Raw genomic sequence first — 18,658 nt, forward strand, 5'->3', positions numbered from 1 at the left:
CATGCTGAGTGTTTTCATATCAGACCCACCAATGAATGGAGCCATGGGCAGCAGCACATACTCTATAGGATGCCCTATGGGGGGGGGGGGGAAGAGTTGTACAGACCAACCACTTTGGGCATATACTGTGGTTTGTAGTGTGCGGTACCCTTAAGCCAGAATAATGGATCACTGACTGTCCACCTTGGCAGGCCTAGCCATTCGGTGTAAAACATAGCTCTAGGTGATTTGGTCAAGGCATTCAACACAATCATCAAATTTTCTTAAACTATCCATGGGCTAAGCACCCTGCTCACTTATCTCGCTTCTTAGTTACTTCACTAATAGGTCCAAAAAGAAGAAAAGAAATGGCAAAATGAGCTCTTCTTGTTCCTTCCTATATCCATCGGAGTAGCACAAGTCTCCATCCTAGAATCACTACCGTTAAACTTATTTATCATCAACTGGAGCACAGCAAACAGAGGCCACCAGAGTACAATAAGCCAATGACTTCACTCAAACACTCCCTCAGAAATCTTTCTCCTCCGTAAAAGCTTTGCTGGACAACTCAACCCTTCCTGAATGGAAAAAAAATGAACTACTGCTGTTCACTCCCAACTCTCTCTCTCATACCAAAAAGCTATGATTAACTACGGTCATCTAACAAGACCAATACAGAACTAGCATCCCACACAAAACTGCTAGGTAGGATTATAGACAACCACCTAAAATTTGATCTCCAGCTTCAGCAAGCCATAAAGCCACACTAAAAGCTAGGCTGCCTCTATGGAGTAAAACATTATTTTACTGACTCCACTAGACAAGGCATAGGCACTTCTTTTCTACTCTCCACCTTATTATTATCCAAACCAATCTCAACTCCTCTCTGTAACCAAAACGATAATAATGCTACAATAAAAGTAGTCAAGTTCACAACCAACAAAATGTAGATCTCATCACTGCCTCTCTTTAAAACAGCTAAACTGGCAAAAACTAAATAATTCTCTATTGTACTCACAAGTAATTACAACCTTCAACCAACTGCACAGCCCAGAAAAATTCCCATCTCTTCACTCCACCATTCAATTGTACACTACCAAGACTTCTACGTTCCACTGATGATCATTAAAGTAGCTAGGGTGGACGACAGGGGCAACTGCCATGGGCTCAAAGTGCTGGGGGGCCACAATAAGACAATCCTGATCTCTCTCTAAATGCAATACAGTATTTTTAAACAGTATTGCATTTCCAGTCAAGTCTGAGCACTGTGTGTGTGTGATCAAAACTGTAGCAAGTAGTTTGAAAAGGTTTAAAAGAAAATTTTATTTTTTAACCAGTGCTACCATGGCACTCTGTGCAGGTAGGGCATATACCTTAGCAACTGTCCGCTACATTTATAGCAAGCAGTACAGTACAATTTAAAAGAAAAAAAATATATTTTTTTCCCCATAAAAAAATATGTAAGGAGCACAAAGTGACCTGACTGGCTGGGGGGCAAACATGGACTTACCTGTAACAAGCCAACGGCTACTCTTCTCTAAAGGGATAGAACACTTGATATAGGCACAGGGCACCATTTCAGCCAGCTATGCTTCTGCTGTCAAATCATGACACTCCATAACTAACCCTAACAATGCAGGATACTATGTCTTCACACTGTATTGTTAATAGCTGGAATCCCATCCCAATCAACTTAACAGTCTGCAACCAGAAAGACTTTAAATGCCATCTGAAGCAACACCCGATAGATAAATGGCTCTGCATTGGCACTAATATAGTTATATGAATGTGTGCCATAACAGCTGCACAAAATGCAAATTATTATGATCACAACTATACCCTCCATGCACCTCCCTCCTTTCAATGAAAGATAAAAAGAGTTGAGTAGCCCAATGTCTTAGATTTCAAACAAGTCTTTATAATAACAATCTATGTATACTGATGATATTGTACTGCATGGACCACCTCCGAACGCAACAATCTGATATTGTTAATCCTCGTCCACTTCCTTACGTATGGGTTACGATTCCGATATCGGAACAGAGTCGGCCATATACCAAGCTCGCGCCAGTGATAAACTCTCGAGCTAAGCAATCTCTTACCCATAATCCCCCTCTCCCGGTTACCTCAGATTTTGTTTGCCGCATTGCCATCAGGTCATGTCAGGCTGTTGCTCTTGAGCTAAGTGAAACCTTTTTTGTCCTTTTATTTCAAAATATGGGCTTTATCTCTCAAAAGTTGATTTTCTGATACCTCTTACCTTATCACATTTACTGAATCCCTTTTCTTTCAGTTTTCTAAAAATATTTTAGTCACTTAATGTAAGGTATCAGTTGATTACCATAGTTGGTAGATAGCCTTTCCTTTCTTTCCTTCGAGTAATTTTGTATTATTGTTGGTATTTGCCTTTCCTTTAACATAACAGATAAAAAAGGTAGTACTGGTTTTAAAAGATGTTACGTTTGTGGACATAAACTACCTCTTTGTGTGTTTTCTGTTTAGGTGCGCCTCACTTAACTGTTGACCCACCCTGTGGGATTTGTAAGAATTTTTCCAACAGGACACTGATAGAGAGGAAAAATAAACTTTTGCTGAAAGGGTTACTAAAGTCTCCCTTTTCAGAGGCTATTTCTGGGTCAGAGCCTCAACCCCTCCAAGATCCCATAAAAAGAAGTCTGAGGATGCTTCTAAGGCTAAATCTCTTCCTTTGTCCCCGGCTGGGGACTCTCATCAACCAAGAAAGAAAGCAAAGATTTCTGCTTCGGATCCGACCCTCTCAGATCAGACACCTTCAGCGCCTAGATCTTCGGCTCCGAAAAAGTCCTCGGCACCACCTATGTCTATGGCACCGATGTCCTTTGCTGTATTGGAACAGAGGGGCCCCTCAGTTCAGACTTCTTTACCAGCACCGACCTCACAGTCGGCGCAGACCACCACTGTTTCGGAACAGACAGCTCAGTCTTTGTTTACTATTTTATCGGTTCCAACCTCGGTACTGACAACTACTTTGGCACCGACCATTACATCAGCACCGATGACTTCCTCGGTGCAGACACCTGTAGTGCAGTCCTTTATGGCACCGTTGTTTTCGGTGCAGTCTACGGAGATGGGCACCGACCTGCCCTCATCTCTAGATAGACCAGTTTCCCCCTCAGCTGTTTCTGTGAGATCTACCAGAAGCCTCTCCCAACATGACGTATTGCGACTTGTGGATCAAGGGCTTTTGGCCAGAGGAATTCCACCTCTCAAAACTTATCCCTCTCCCTTGACATCTATTGACGTAGCACAGTCTTCCCCCTCTATGGTTCCCTTTATGGATCTCTCTAAGGTTCCCTTTATGGATCTCTCTAAGGAGCCGCAGTTGCCTTTGTGGCAGAAAAATTTTGCTACGACCCAGGATTTGACTTCTCAGCCATACTGGGACTCCCAGTCGGCAGGCTGGATCACTTAGGGGAGAGGTGACTTCCCCCTTGGGCTCTTACCCCTCTTCTAGAGGACCTGCCTTCCAAGTCATGGAGAAGGCCTTGGCGCCTACTGCTGATACTGTGCTTACTATCTCACCATCCTCCTCTGGACCACTATGTACACAGGTAGCTTCTAGTGGACACCGGGCACAGAGGTCTCAGGATATACTCCCACAGGATACCCCCTTGGTGTCGTCTTCCCGAGCGTCTCCCTCTGAGGAAGTTCATCGGAAATCCTCATGCAAGAGGAAGCATATGGACTCCACTGAGGAGTCTTTCACTGAAGACACAGACTTTGATGATGGGGAAGGGTCCCTTCGTTCACCTTCTGATGTATCCTTTGGTGATATCCTAGAAATCCTTAAACAGAGAGGTGAATGCAGTCCTCTAACCCGACTTCTGAGGAGTCTGTGCTCCTGCAGGCTTTTCGCGCCCGGCCCCCTACCTCCTGGGTTACCCCACTTGCAGACGAACTGGTCCGGCTCATTGTGCAGTGTGCATGGAAGACCCCTGACACTGTTGAGGCCATTCCCCAAAGGCCAGACAAAATCTTGTTCCCCCCTGCTTCTAAACCTCATTGGTCTAAAGGTCTCCCTGTAGATGCTCTGGTGGTGGCAGCCTAACTAAGAAATACCTGGCAGAAGAGGAAAGCTGTGACTATCCATCCACCCAACAAAGAGGCCAGGGCATTGGATAGGATAGGGAAGCACACCTTTGCATCAGCGACATTTGCCATCAGGTCCTTGAATTATATGGCACACCTCACCAGGCTTCAAAGAGACCTAGTATCCGAGCTCTCTGAAACTTTGTCAGGTGCCGTGTCTGATGAGGTCCATGACTAGCGGCCTCTCAGATGGCCACTATTGAATCGATTTCAAACTCCTCCATGCGCTTGGTGTCCCACGCATCAGGAGGAGTGGCTAGAGCAGAGAGTTCAGGCATTGTTTTGAGACAACATGCCTGGATGCACTTGTGTAATTTCGCAGAACCCTTCAAGGCTTCCTTTCTCAATACTTCCATTGAGTCCTCCTCCTTGTTTGGACCCAAAGTAAAAACTACATTGGCCAGGTGTGAACAGGACGGTAAGACCCTGTTTGTCAGGGTGTCCATTATTCTTCCCCCCCAACATGCTTTCTCCATAAACCAAAAGAGCGGAAAATCTCAGGGTCCTTTCAGTGACACAGGCCGATTTTTCCCCTAGGGGCAGAGAAACTCACAAGGAAGACCCTTTTGGGGCAGAGGGGTCCGCGTAATCAGGGTTTCAGAGATTCCTTCTCCGGCAATCCTACCAATGCTCCTGAGAGCAGCCCAACCCCTTTCCTCTGGAAGTGGTTGGGGACATTTCTCTTTGTACCCTTCTGCCTGGCTAACCATTACCAACGCATTCTTGGGTACAAAGAATAATAACCAGAGGTCACAAGATCGCCTTCGAACTTTGTCCTGTCCCTCCATCAAGTTTTCCCGACGCTCCACCCAGTCAGAGGGAAGAAGCAGCTCTAGAGATTACAAAGCTGCTAAACAGAAGAGTCATCCAAGTAGTCCCAACAGACCAGATAGGATCCAGATTCTACTCGAGACTATTTTTGGTGTCAAAGAAAACTGGGGACTGAGACCACTTGATCTCAGTGTGCTAAACAAATGTTAGTCTGCAAAAATTTCGGATGGTCACTATACAGTCTATCATTCCTTTCTTGGAAAAAGACGATTGATGTGCTCGATAGATCTTCAGGATGGATAGATAGACCTTCTACCACATAAAGGTGGACAGACCATCAAGAAGATTCCCGCGCTTCTGTGCGGGAGCCAGTCATTACCAGTTGAGAGTACTGCCCTTTGGACTCTCTACAGCCCCCAGAGTGTTTACAAAGTGCATGGCAGTTGTCACAGCTCACCTGCAACTTCAAGGTTTTCAGATTTTTCCATATCTAGACGACTGGCTCCTCTCCGCCCCACCAGACACCTATTGGAGGAAGCCCTGGCATACTCTCTCAATACTATCGCAAAGTTGGGCATAATAACAAACTAGCAGAAATCCAATCTCACCCAATCTCAGTCCACAGAATTCATAGGGGTAATTTTGGACTCAAAAACTTGCAGAGCGTCCATACCGGAACCCAGAATATCAAGAATCAGACAGCAACTGTTACCAGTTCTCTCAATGGAAAAAAGTCCACAGCTCACTCGATCATGCAGCTGTTGGGCTCCATGGCAGCTTGCATCACCATTGTCCCCTTAGCCAGGTTTCACATGAGGCTTCTACAATGGCTACTGCTCACCCAATGGTATCCTTTCCAGCTTCCCTTTTCAGCCAAGATTCACATAACTCAGAGATGCAAACAAGATCTAAAGTGGTGGTTGAACCACAACTCATCACAATGGTCTCGCCCCTACTCCCTTCAGCAGCCAAAGGCTACAGTGACCACAGACGTCTCCCTGATTGGGTGGGGAGGGCTATGTCAGGGTCAGACAGTCCAAGGCACGGTCCAAGTCGAGGCCCATCTGCATATAAATGTTTTAGAGCTGAGAGCGGGGCTTCTGGCATTGCAGGCATTCCATCCCTTGCTGCCGTCAGAGACAATTGCGATACAATTAGACAACATGGCGGTAGTCTGGTACATCAGCAAACAGGGCGGAACCAAATCCTACCCCCTTTGTCGAGAGGCCATGAGGATATGGCAATGGGCGATGGCTATCAACCACTTTCTTCTAGCAACGCGCATTCTCGGAGTTCCAATGTGATAGCAGACAGACTCAGCAGGTGCATTCTTCAACCTCAATGAAAGTGGTCCCTGAATCCTCTCATAGCGGCGGAGATCTTCCACCATTGGGGTCATCTGTGCTGCACCTCTTTGCATCCCCAACCAACTTCAAATGCAGCAACTACTTTGCCCCGATTCCCCCTCCGGGACAGTCACCCAGGGACACTAGTTCACGATTGGACCTCGGGTCTTCTTTATGCCTTCCCACCCACTCCCCTCATTCCCCAGTTTCTAAAGAAAGCCCGTCGATTGAAGAGCAAAGTGATTCTTATTGCTCCATATTGGCCTCGTCAGATTTAGTTCCCCTTTCTGTGGCCTCACCTGCTAGATCAACCATGGATTCTTCGTCCAACCTCGGAGTTGATCTCCCATCCGCAGAATCTGATTCACCCCAACCTGCACAGTCTGAAGCTCACAGCTTGGCTCCTCCAATTCCCTCGATTGCCAGGCAAAATGATCTTCACTCACAAGTACGGGACATTCTTATTGCATCTCAAGCCCTCCACTAGAATGACTTATCTAGGCAATGGAAAAGATTTTACCCGTTGGCTGAAAGATAAGGAAATTGATCCCTTTTCAGCACCGGTGTCGATGGTACTCTAATATCTAACCGCCCTATTTCAATCGGGGCTGTCAGCATCTACCATTAGAGTACATTTGGCTGCGATCTCTAATTTCCACGAGAATGTCCAAGACTCCTCCCTCATGTCTCACAAGTTATGTAAAGCCTTCATAAAGGATGTGAATCATCTGAAACCCCCTTTCAGGGAACCTATTCAACCTTGGGATTTATCTTTAGTTCTTCAAGCTCTGACATTGCCCCCTTTTGAACCAGCTGCTTCATCGACCTCAAATATCTGTCGTGGAAGACCTTGTCTTTGGGCCTATTACTTCTGCCAGACATAGCTCTGAGCTTTAGGCCCTATGTACAGAGTCCATGCTTGATTTTCATCCAGACAGGGTATTCTTAAGAACTAACCCTTCCTTCCTTGCATGGGCAGCAGCACATACTCTATAGGATGCCCTATGGGGGGGGGGGGGAAGAGTTGTACAGACCAACCACTTTGGGCATATACTGTGGTTTGTAGTGTGCGTACCCTTAAGCCAGAATAATGGATCACTGACTGTCCACCTTGGCAGGCCTAGCCATTCGTGTAAAACATAGCTCTAGGTGATTTGGTCAAGGCATTCAACACAATCATCAAATTTTCTTAAACTATCCATGGGCTAAGCACCCTGCTCACTTATCTCGCTTCTTAGTTACTTCACTAATAGGTCCAAAAAGAAGAAAAGAAATGGCAAATGAGCTCTTCTTGTTCCTTCCTATATCCATCGGAGTAGCACAAGTCTCCATCCTAGAATCACTACCGTTAAACTTATTTATCATCAACTGGAGCACAGCAAACAGAGGCCACCAGAGTACAATAAGCCAATGACTTCACTCAAACACTCCCTCAGAAATCTTTCTCCTCCGTAAAAGCTTTGCTGGACAACTCAACCCTTCCTGAATGGAAAAAAAATGAACTACTGCTGTTCACTCCCAACTCTCTCTCTCATACCAAAAAGCTATGATTAACTACGGTCATCTAACAAGACCAATACAGAACTAGCATCCCACACAAAACTGCTAGGTAGGATTATAGACAACCACCTAAAATTTGATCTCCAGCTTCAGCAAGCCATAAAGCCACACTAAAAGCTAGGCTGCCTCTATGGAGTAAAACATTATTTTACTGACTCCACTAGACAAGGCATAGGCACTTCTTTTCTACTCTCCACCTTATTATTATCCAAACCAATCTCAACTCCTCTCTGTAACCAAAACGATAATAATGCTACAATAAAAGTAGTCAAGTTCACAACCAACAAAATGTAGATCTCATCACTGCCTCTCTTTAAAACAGCTAAACTGGCAAAAACTAAATAATTCTCTATTGTACTCACAAGTAATTACAACCTTCAACCAACTGCACAGCCCAGAAAAATTCCCATCTCTTCACTCCACCATTCAATTGTACACTACCAAGACTTCTACGTTCCACTGATGATCATTAAAGTAGCTAGGGTGGACGACAGGGGCAACTGCCATGGGCTCAAAGTGCTGGGGGGCCACAATAAGACAATCCTGATCTCTCTCTAAATGCAATACAGTATTTTTAAACAGTATTGCATTTCCAGTCAAGTCTGAGCACTGTGTGTGTGTGATCAAAACTGTAGCAAGTAGTTTGAAAAGGTTTAAAAGAAAATTTTATTTTTTTTTAACCAGTGCGCCATGGCACTCTGTGCAGGTAGGGCATATACCTTAGCAACTGTCCGCTACATTTATAGCAAGCAGTACAGTACAATTTAAAAGAAAAAAAATATATTTTTTTCCCCATAAAAAAATATGTAAGGAGCACAAAGTGACCTGACTGGCTGGGGGGCAAACATGGACTTACCTGTAACAAGCCAACGGCTACTCTTCTCTAAAGGGATAGAACACTTGATATAGGCACAGGGCACCATTTCAGCCAGCTATGCTTCTGCTGTCAAATCATGACACTCCATAACTAACCCTAACAATGCAGGATACTATGTCTTCACACTGTATTGTTAATAGCTGGAATCCCATCCCAATCAACTTAACAGTCTGCAACCAGAAAGACTTTAAATGCCATCTGAAGCAACACCCGATAGATAAATGGCTCTGCATTGGCACTAATATAGTTATATGAATGTGTGCCATAACAGCTGCACAAAATGCAAATTATTATGATCACAACTATACCCTCCATGCACCTCCCTCCTTTCAATGAAAGATAAAAGAGTTGAGTAGCCCAATGTCTTAGATTTCAAACAAGTCTTTATAATAACAATCTATGTATACTGATGATATTGTACTGCATGGACCACCTCCGAACGCAACAATCTGATATTGTTAATCCTCGTCCACTTCCTTACGTATGGGTTACGATTCCGATATCGGAACAGAGTCGGCCATATACCAAGCTCGCGCCAGTGATAAACTCTCGAGCTAAGCAATCTCTTACCCATAATCCCCCTCTCCCGGTTACCTCAGATTTTGTTTGCCGCATTGCCATCAGGTCATGTCAGGCTGTTGCTCTTGAGCTAAGTGAAACCTTTTTTGTCCTTTTATTTCAAAATATGGGCTTTATCTCTCAAAAGTTGATTTTCTGATACCTCTTACCTTATCACATTTACTGAATCCCTTTTCTTTCAGTTTTCTAAAAATATTTTAGTCACTTAATGTAAGGTATCAGTTGATTACCATAGTTGGTAGATAGCCTTTCCTTTCTTTCCTTCGAGTAATTTTGTATTATTGTTGGTATTTGCCTTTCCTTTAACATAACAGATAAAAAAGGTAGTACTGGTTTTAAAAGATGTTACGTTTGTGGACATAAACTACCTCTTTGTGTGTTTTCTGTTTAGGTGCGCCTCACTTAACTGTTGACCCACCCTGTGGGATTTGTAAGAATTTTTCCAACAGGACACTGATAGAGAGGAAAAATAAACTTTTGCTGAAAGGGTTACTAAAGTCTCCCTTTTCAGAGGCTATTTCTGGGTCAGAGCCTCAACCCCTCCAAGATCCCATAAAAAGAAGTCTGAGGATGCTTCTAAGGCTAAATCTCTTCCTTTGTCCCCGGCTGGGGACTCTCATCAACCAAGAAAGAAAGCAAAGATTTCTGCTTCGGATCCGACCCTCTCAGATCAGACACCTTCAGCCTAGATCTTCGGCTCGAAAAGTCCTCGGCACCACCTATGTCTATGGCACCGATGTCCTTTGCTGTATTGGAACAGAGGGGCCCCTCAGTTCAGACTTCTTTACCAGCACCGACCTCACAGTCGGCGCAGACCACCACTGTTTCGGAACAGACAGCTCAGTCTTTGTTTACTATTTTATCGGTTCCAACCTCGGTACTGACAACTACTTTGGCACCGACCATTACATCAGCACCGATGACTTCCTCGGTGCAGACACCTGTAGTGCAGTCCTTTATGGCACCGTTGTTTTCGGTGCAGTCTACGGAGATGGGCACCGACCTGCCCTCATCTCTAGATAGACCAGTTTCCCCCTCAGCTGTTTCTGTGAGATCTACCAGAAGCCTCTCCCAACATGACGTATTGCGACTTGTGGATCAAGGGCTTTTGGCCAGAGGAATTCCACCTCTCAAAACTTATCCCTCTCCCTTGACATCTATTGACGTAGCACAGTCTTCCCCCTCTATGGTTCCCTTTATGGATCTCTCTAAGGTTCCCTTTATGGATCTCTCTAAGGAGCCGCAGTTGCCTTTGTGGCAGAAAAATTTTGCTACGACCCAGGATTTGACTTCTCAGCCATACTGGGACTCCCAGTCGGCAGGCTGGATCACTTAGGGGAGAGGTGACTTCCCCCTTGGGCTCTTACCCCTCTTCTAGAGGACCTGCCTTCCAAGTCATGGAGAAGGCCTTGGCGCCTACTGCTGATACTGTGCTTACTATCTCACCATCCTCCTCTGGACCACTATGTACACAGGTAGCTTCTAGTGGACACCGGGCACAGAGGTCTCAGGATATACTCCCACAGGATACCCCCTTGGTGTCGTCTTCCCGAGCGTCTCCCTCTGAGGAAGTTCATCGGAAATCCTCATGCAAGAGGAAGCATATGGACTCCACTGAGGAGTCTTTCACTGAAGACACAGACTTTGATGATGGGGAAGGGTCCCTTCGTTCACCTTCTGATGTATCCTTTGGTGATATCCTAGAAATCCTTAAACAGAGAGGTGAATGCAGTCCTCTAACCCGACTTCTGAGGAGTCTGTGCTCCTGCAGGCTTTTCGCGCCCGGCCCCCTACCTCCTGGGTTACCCCACTTGCAGACGAACTGGTCCGGCTCATTGTGCAGTGTGCATGGAAGACCCCTGACACTGTTGAGGCCATTCCCCAAAGGCCAGACAAAATCTTGTTCCCCCCTGCTTCTAAACCTCATTGGTCTAAAGGTCTCCCTGTAGATGCTCTGGTGGTGGCAGCCGCAACTAAGAAATACCTGGCAGAAGAGGAAAGCCAGACTATCCATCCACCCAACAAAGAGTCCAGGGCATTGGATAGGATAGGGAAGCACACCTTTGCATCAGCGACATTTGCCATCAGGTCCTTGAATTATATGGCACACCTCACCAGGCTTCAAAGAGACCTAGTATCCGAGCTCTCTGAAACTTTGTCAGGTGCCGTGTCTGATGAGGTCCATGACGAAGTGGCCTCTCAGATGGCCACTATTGAATCGATTTCAAACTCCTCCATGCGCTTGGTGTCCCACGCATCAGGAGGAGTGGCTAGAGCAGAGAGTTCAGGCATTGTTTTGAGACAACATGCCTGGATGCACTTGTGTAATTTCGCAGAACCCTTCAAGGCTTCCTTTCTCAATACTTCCATTGAGTCCTCCTCCTTGTTTGGACCCAAAGTAAAAACTACATTGGCCAGGTGTGAACAGGACGGTAAGACCCTGTTTGCCGTAGGTGTCCATTATTCTTCCCCCCCAACATGCTTTCTCCATAAACCAAAAGAGCGGAAAATCTCAGGGTCCTTTCAGTGACACAGGCCGATTTTTCCCCTAGGGGCAGAGGGGGAAACTCACAAGGAAGACGCCCTTTTGGGGCAGAGGGGGTCCGCGTAATCAGGGTTTCAGAGATTCCTTCTCCGGGCAATCCTACCAATGCTCCTGAAGAGCAGCCCAACCCCTTTCCTCTGGAAGTGGTTGGGGGACATTTCTCTTTGTACCCTTCTGCCTGGCTAACCATTACCAACGATTCTTGGGTACAAAGAATAATAACCAGAGGTCACAAGATCCCCTTCGAACTTTGTCCTGTCCCTCCATCAAGTTTTCCCGACGTTCCACCCAGTCAGAGGGAAGAAGCAGCTCTAGAGATTACAAAGCTGCTAAACAGAAGAGTCATCCAAGTAGTCCCAACAGACCAGATAGGATCCAGATTCTACTCGAGACTATTTTTGGTGTCAAAGAAAACTGGGGACTGGAGACCAATTTTGGATCTCAGTGTGCTAAACAAATGTTAGTCTGCAAAAATTTCGGATGGTCACTATACAGTCTATCATTCCTTTCTTGGAAAAAGACGATTGGATGTGCTCGATAGATCTTCAGGATGGATAGATAGACCTTCTACCACATAAAGGTGGACAGACCATCAAGAAGATTCCTGCGCTTCTGTGCGGGAGCCAGTCATTACCAGTTGAGAGTACTGCCCTTTGGACTCTCTACAGCCCCCAGAGTGTTTACAAAGTGCATGGCAGTTGTCACAGCTCACCTGCAACTTCAAGGTTTTCAGATTTTTCCATATCTAGACGACTGGCTCCTCTCCGCCCCCACCAGACACCTATTGGAGGAAGCCCTGGCATACTCTCTCAATACTATCGCAAAGTTGGGCATAATAACAAACTAGCAGAAATCCAATCTCACCCAATCTCAGTCCACAGAATTCATAGGGGTAATTTTGGACTCAAAAACTTGCAGAGCGTCCATACCGGAACCCAGAATATCAAGAATCAGACAGCAACTGTTACCAGTTCTCTCAATGGAAAAAAGTCCACAGCTCACTCGATCATGCAGCTGTTGGGCTCCATGGCAGCTTGCATCACCATTGTCCCCTTAGCCAGGTTTCACATGAGGCTTCTACAATGGCTACTGCTCACCCAATGGTATCCTTTCCAGCTTCCCTTTTCAGCCAAGATTCACATAACTCAGAGATGCAAACAAGATCTAAAGTGGTGGTTGAACCACAACTCATCACAATGGTCTCGCCCCTACTCCCTTCAGCAGCCAAAGGCTACAGTGACCACAGACGTCTCCCTGATTGGGTGGGGAGGGCTATGTCAGGGTCAGACAGTCCAAGGCACTTGGTCCGAAGTCGAGGCCCATCTGCATATAAATGTTTTAGAGCTGAGAGCGGGGCTTCTGGCATTGCAGGCATTCCATCCCTTGCTGCCGTCAGAGACAATTGCGATACAATTAGACAACATGGCGGTAGTCTGGTACATCAGCAAACAGGGCGGAACCAAATCCTACCCCCTTTGTCGAGAGGCCATGAGGATATGGCAATGGGCGATGGCTATCAACCACTTTCTTCTAGCAACGCACATTCCCGGGAGTTCCAATGTGATAGCAGACAGACTCAGCAGGTGCATTCTTCAACCTCACGAGTGGTCCCTGAATCCTCTCATAGCGGCGGAGATCTTCCACCATTGGGGTCATCTGTGCTGCGACCTCTTTGCATCCCCAACCAACTTCAAATGCAGCAACTACTTTGCCCCGATTCCCCCTCCGGGACAGTCACCCAGGGACACTAGTTCACGATTGGACCTCGGGTCTTCTTTATGCCTTCCCACCCACTCCCCTCATTCCCCAGTTTCTAAAGAAAGCCCGTCGATTGAAGAGCAAAGTGATTCTTATTGCTCCATATTGGCCTCGTCAGATTTAGTTCCCCTTTCTGTGGCCTCACCTGCTAGATCAACCATGGATTCTTCGTCCAACCTCGGAGTTGATCTCCCATCCGCAGAATCTGATTCACCCCAACCTGCACAGTCTGAAGCTCACAGCTTGGCTCCTCCAATTCCCTCGATTGCCAGGCAAAATGATCTTCACTCACAAGTACGGGACATTCTTATTGCATCTCATAAGCCCTCCACTAGAATGACTTATCTAGGCAAATGGAAAAGATTTACCCGTTGGCTGAAAGATAAGGAAATTGATCCCTTTTCAGCACCGGTGTCGATGGTACTCTAATATCTAACCGCCCTATTTCAATCGGGGCTGTCAGCATCTACCATTAGAGTACATTTGGCTGCGATCTCTAATTTCCACGAGAATGTCCAAGACTCCTCCCTCATGTCTCACAAGTTATGTAAAGCCTTCATAAAGGATGTGAATCATCTGAAACCCCCTTTCAGGGAACCTATTCAACCTTGGGATTTATCTTTAGTTCTTCAAGCTCTGACATTGCCCCCTTTTGAACCAGCTGCTTCATGCGACCTCAAATATCTGTCGTGGAAGACCTTGTCTTTGGGCGCTATTACTTCTGCCAGACATAGCTCTGAGCTTTAGGCCCTATGTACAGAGTCCATGCTTGATTTTTCATCCAGACAGGGTATTCTTAAGAACTAACCCTTCCTTCTTGCCAAAAGTAATTTCTGAAATGTCTATTAATCAGACCATTGAATTGCCAGTGTTTTTTCCTGATCATTCTAATGACAGAGAGTACTGCCTACATACCCTAGACGTACACAGACAACTCTCGTTTCTTTTTGCAAAGGACTAAATCTTTTCGTAAATCAGACCATTTATTCTTGGCTTTTTCTGGATCTAGATTAGGATGTGCTGTTGCTAAGGTCACATTGGCTAGATGGTTAAAAGACACACTGACCCATATTTATTCGGTACACAATACTTCTTTGCCAACTACCATCAAGGTTCATTCAACAAGGTCAGTGGCAACTTCACTGCCTTCCATGCCAGAGCTTCTTTACATGACATCTGTGCAGCTGCAACTTGAGCCACTCCTCATACCTTTATCAATCATTACAAGTTGGACTTGGCCTCCAGGGGAAGAGCATCTATTGGTTCTATAGTGCTCAGGAATGTCCTTCCATGAAAGCCTCCCAGGAACAGAGGTAGCTGGGGACTCTGTCCCATATGTAAGGAAGTGGATGAGGATTAACAATATCAGATAAAGAAGTTGTGTGTCTTACCATAACGTTCTATCTGTATTGTTGATCCTCGTCCACTCATTACGACCCTCCCTCCTTCCTCTCCTATGGCTTCTAGTGGATCTCACCATCCTCCTTTAGGTCATTTGACCAGAGATAGCCTCTACCTTTTTCTGACTTGCAAACTCAATCTGAGGTAACAGGGAGAGGGGCATTATGGGTAAAAGATTGCTTAGCTTGAGTTTATCGCTGGCGCGAGCTTGGTATATGGCCAGCTCGGTTCCAATATCGGAACCGTAACCCATACGTAATGAGTGGACGAGGATCAACAATAGAGATGGAACGTTATGGTAAGACATAACTTCTTTTTCTCCTAACTAGCGAACGGTCAGAATATTGAGCTTAACACAGAATTCAACATTTCCAGTCGCTCAACCACCACAACAAATGCTACCATGGGTCGAGAAGGGGGAGATATTAGCCTAGCTGGCGTTCAGCATTAAAGGATTCGGCATTTGAAAATTCGACATGCCGCAAACTGGGGTCACTGCCTTCGACATTTAGGATGGACAACTCACGTTCGCCTAAATGCATGCACACCGTACTGCATATACCTCCCTGCATTTAAAAAATATATATACAACCCATATAACTTCTTTTTTAAATCAACACTGTTTGTAAATGATGTAACGGATATTAAGGATGTTCGAATAATAGAACTGTTGCTCAAAAAGGAGACTTCCTGTCAACGATAAAAAATGCAAATGATGCCCATGATGTCTGTATAATGGAGCTTTTTCCCCCAGGCCTTCACTGAAGTAAGACATTGCACAATTAGACTTTCTCAGTAAACAAATGCCAATAAATAAACAAGCATGCATGTTTGAAAATGGCCACTTAACAGAGACTGCTCAGGTGGCCATCATGCTCTAACTTCACATTTGCTATTCAGATATCAAACCAAGGACATGACCTGCTACTGCACATTTTTATGCATCTTAATCTGAGCCATCATGCAAACATCTATACAACCTACATCAAAGCAGCTAGATTTGTATAATAAAGCCATCCATCTCATCGTTTTGTTTGCAAGACTTTCACTGGATATTACTTGGGGGGGGGGGGGGGGAATTGTACATAAAAGGAACATTCACCTACAACCTTCTACGGAGGATTTCTAAATTAAAACACCTTATCCAAACAGCCATGATCCTTAAATAACCTGCTCGTAAGGGTAAGCAAAGCTAGAAATGGCACCCCATCATCTATTTATACAATGGATAATGTTATTAAACTAAAGAGAGCGCCCTCCTAACACCAATAAAAAAAATTTCCTTCTTCTACTTAACAGCACATGCAGATCATTACACAGTTAAATGAAGAGATTGTATGTGCAAAATGTAATGATCACTTAAGGTCATTCTAGCTTGAAGCTATTATAAATATACTAAAATTCTACAAGATGTAAAACCAAACTCTTAAGTTTACAAGTAAACTGGAAACTGCTGACTTTTAAAATGCAAGCCTCATGTAAAACAGTTTTTCTTTAATGCATTCAAAAAGTTGGAGCTCCCAACACGGATCTTTATGCCCTCCCCATAAATAAACAAAAACTAGGTCTCTATCCGATATCCATCATGCACACCTGTTTGAAAACCAGGAGATAGCATCCTGTCTCATGACAACTGTCTCATGACAAAGATAAGTTTAACAAAAACAGGAAATTATCCTGTTTTATCTGCCATAATAAGGACGGTGCATTAATTTGGAATGAAGTTATAGGCATACCTCTCAACTGTCCAGATTTTCACCTCATATTTTTGGTTTGCTCCTCATAATATTTGTGATTTTCTGGCAAATCACTGGGATGATCCGAGGACTGAAGTCACTAAATAATGAGATACATTTGAGTTTCAGATTTCAAATCCTTCAGAAAATGCACATTGTTAATATATATCCTGTTTTTCTAGCAACTTTCTAAGTTTATAAGAGCAGTATTTAAAATCTGTCCCTATTTTTTGGGCTTTGTTCAGATTTCTAGCACTAAGAGGTTGAGAGGTATGCATAGCCATGACTTATAATTTTACTCCAGTTTGCAGAGAGCAGCCCCACCCAGGACCTTCCCCAAACACTACATCTTTCTAAATAGTACCATATTATGCAACAGAAGAAAAAAAAATATGGAGAATCAGCTAGGCATTCAGGACAAGGTAGGGTGTAACTAGGCAAGAATGAGCATATTTTTCGGAGTATCTCAGAACCTTTATAGTTTTTATATAGCTTTCAACCAATCAGGGACAATTTCAACAGAATCTGGGACAAATCCAGGAACAATCAGGGACACTTAAAATATTAGTTCTATTAACTTGAGACATTAACAGAATAAGAGAATGTGAATTAGTATACATTTCCTGGAGTAACAGAAGTCTGTAACTCAATCATGGTAATTATTTATTAAGTATAATTCAGCACTTTTCCTCTAAAACGCACTAGTGTTAGGCAGGATTAAGAGGGACAGAGCTAAAATTTGAATTAAAATCAGGGACACTTGAGAAGCATTCACACAGCACAGAATGTTTAAGAGTTGTCTGAACTGTTGTATAAAGCAGTAATTTTACTGTTGCAGGTAGCAACAATTGAAAATAAAGTGTCCCTTTCGAAAGTTCATAGAGGGAGCATTTTGAGATGGGTGGTGGAGGCAACAGCCTAATGACCGAACAAAATATACATATGGTGGAGACAACAGCCTAATGACCGAACAAAATATACATATGGGAGGAGTCGACGACAACATGCTCCATGGTCTTTCAAATAAACTTGTTTTAGTAAACTTCATTAAACAAAATGAAAGTTAGTGAATGTACGCCCGGCCACAACATTTATACATACTGATAATCTGCCGCTCAGTTTAAGACGTTTTAGAGCTCATGCTTAAACATTGCCACAACAAAACGTTAACCTCAGTCAGTTCTATTACTGATGAAAACAGTGGCACGTAATTCAATTTTAGTGATATTAGCTTATTCTTTCGGCTTTTCCCGGTCGGGGGTCGCCACAGCAGATCACCTACGACTCAACTTTCCACAGAGGGCCAATTTAGACTGTCGAATCCACCTACAGCATGATGTGGGATGAAGCTGGAGAACCGTGACGAAACCGACGTAGAAGACACCACAGGTGAGGATCGAACCGGAGAATCTCTTGCTGTGAGGCGACAACGCTAACCGCTCCACCATAGCGGCCGTCATATTTTTATGGACATGAACAGTAAATCTAAATTTTCGTTCAAAGCAGCGATATGTTTGAAAAAAATACCTTACTCTGAATGCGGAAGTTACTTTTAATAGCCATCAGCATTTAAAATCCTATATTAAAAAATGAAACTACATAAAAGGCGGAAATTACTCACGACTGTCCAGATTAATGTACAGAAAATCCCACCAAAGAAGAGGGCGCAGATACAACAGACTGTCTCAGACGAAGCCATGTTGCACTACTAATGAGACTCGAAGACTCAAGATTGTTGTAGTAGAAGTCAGCTGACAAAATGCGGGCACACCTTACTCATAAAGGATGATGGACGCACGCCAGGGACCAAGTACTGAAAGCTACCTTCTGTAAAATGCTTTGGGGGATGATTAACTACACTGAATAAATGTTCAAAAAATGTTATTCTGCGATTTAAAATCTCTACAGTGAGAAAGGAACTGCCTCGGCATAACAGACAATGGACAGAAAAGTCCGTGCAGCAGACAACTGTCAGCAG

The 18,658-nt window shown here is 44.4% G+C and overlaps 1 protein-coding gene across 2 annotated transcripts in view; it reads right to left on the reverse strand.

Moving 5' to 3' along the window:
• LOC122796444 (beta-galactosidase-like) overlaps window positions 1-18,435 on the reverse strand; it is a 1,102,950-nt gene extending 1,084,515 nt beyond the window's left edge. For both annotated transcript variants that reach the window (XM_044064918.1, XM_044064917.1), the window contains exon 1: window positions 18,302-18,435. In XM_044064918.1, coding sequence (XP_043920853.1) covers window positions 18,302-18,379 — 78 coding nt within the window. In that variant the 5' untranslated portion in view covers window positions 18,380-18,435. The remainder of the gene's footprint in view (window positions 1-18,301) is intronic.
• Between the last annotated feature and the right edge of the window lie 223 nt (window positions 18,436-18,658).

This window comes from Protopterus annectens, chromosome 3.part0 (genome assembly GCF_019279795.1).
Source record: "Protopterus annectens isolate FY-2018-M chromosome 3.part0, PAN1.0, whole genome shotgun sequence".
Lineage (NCBI taxonomy): Eukaryota > Metazoa > Chordata > Ceratodontiformes > Protopteridae > Protopterus > Protopterus annectens.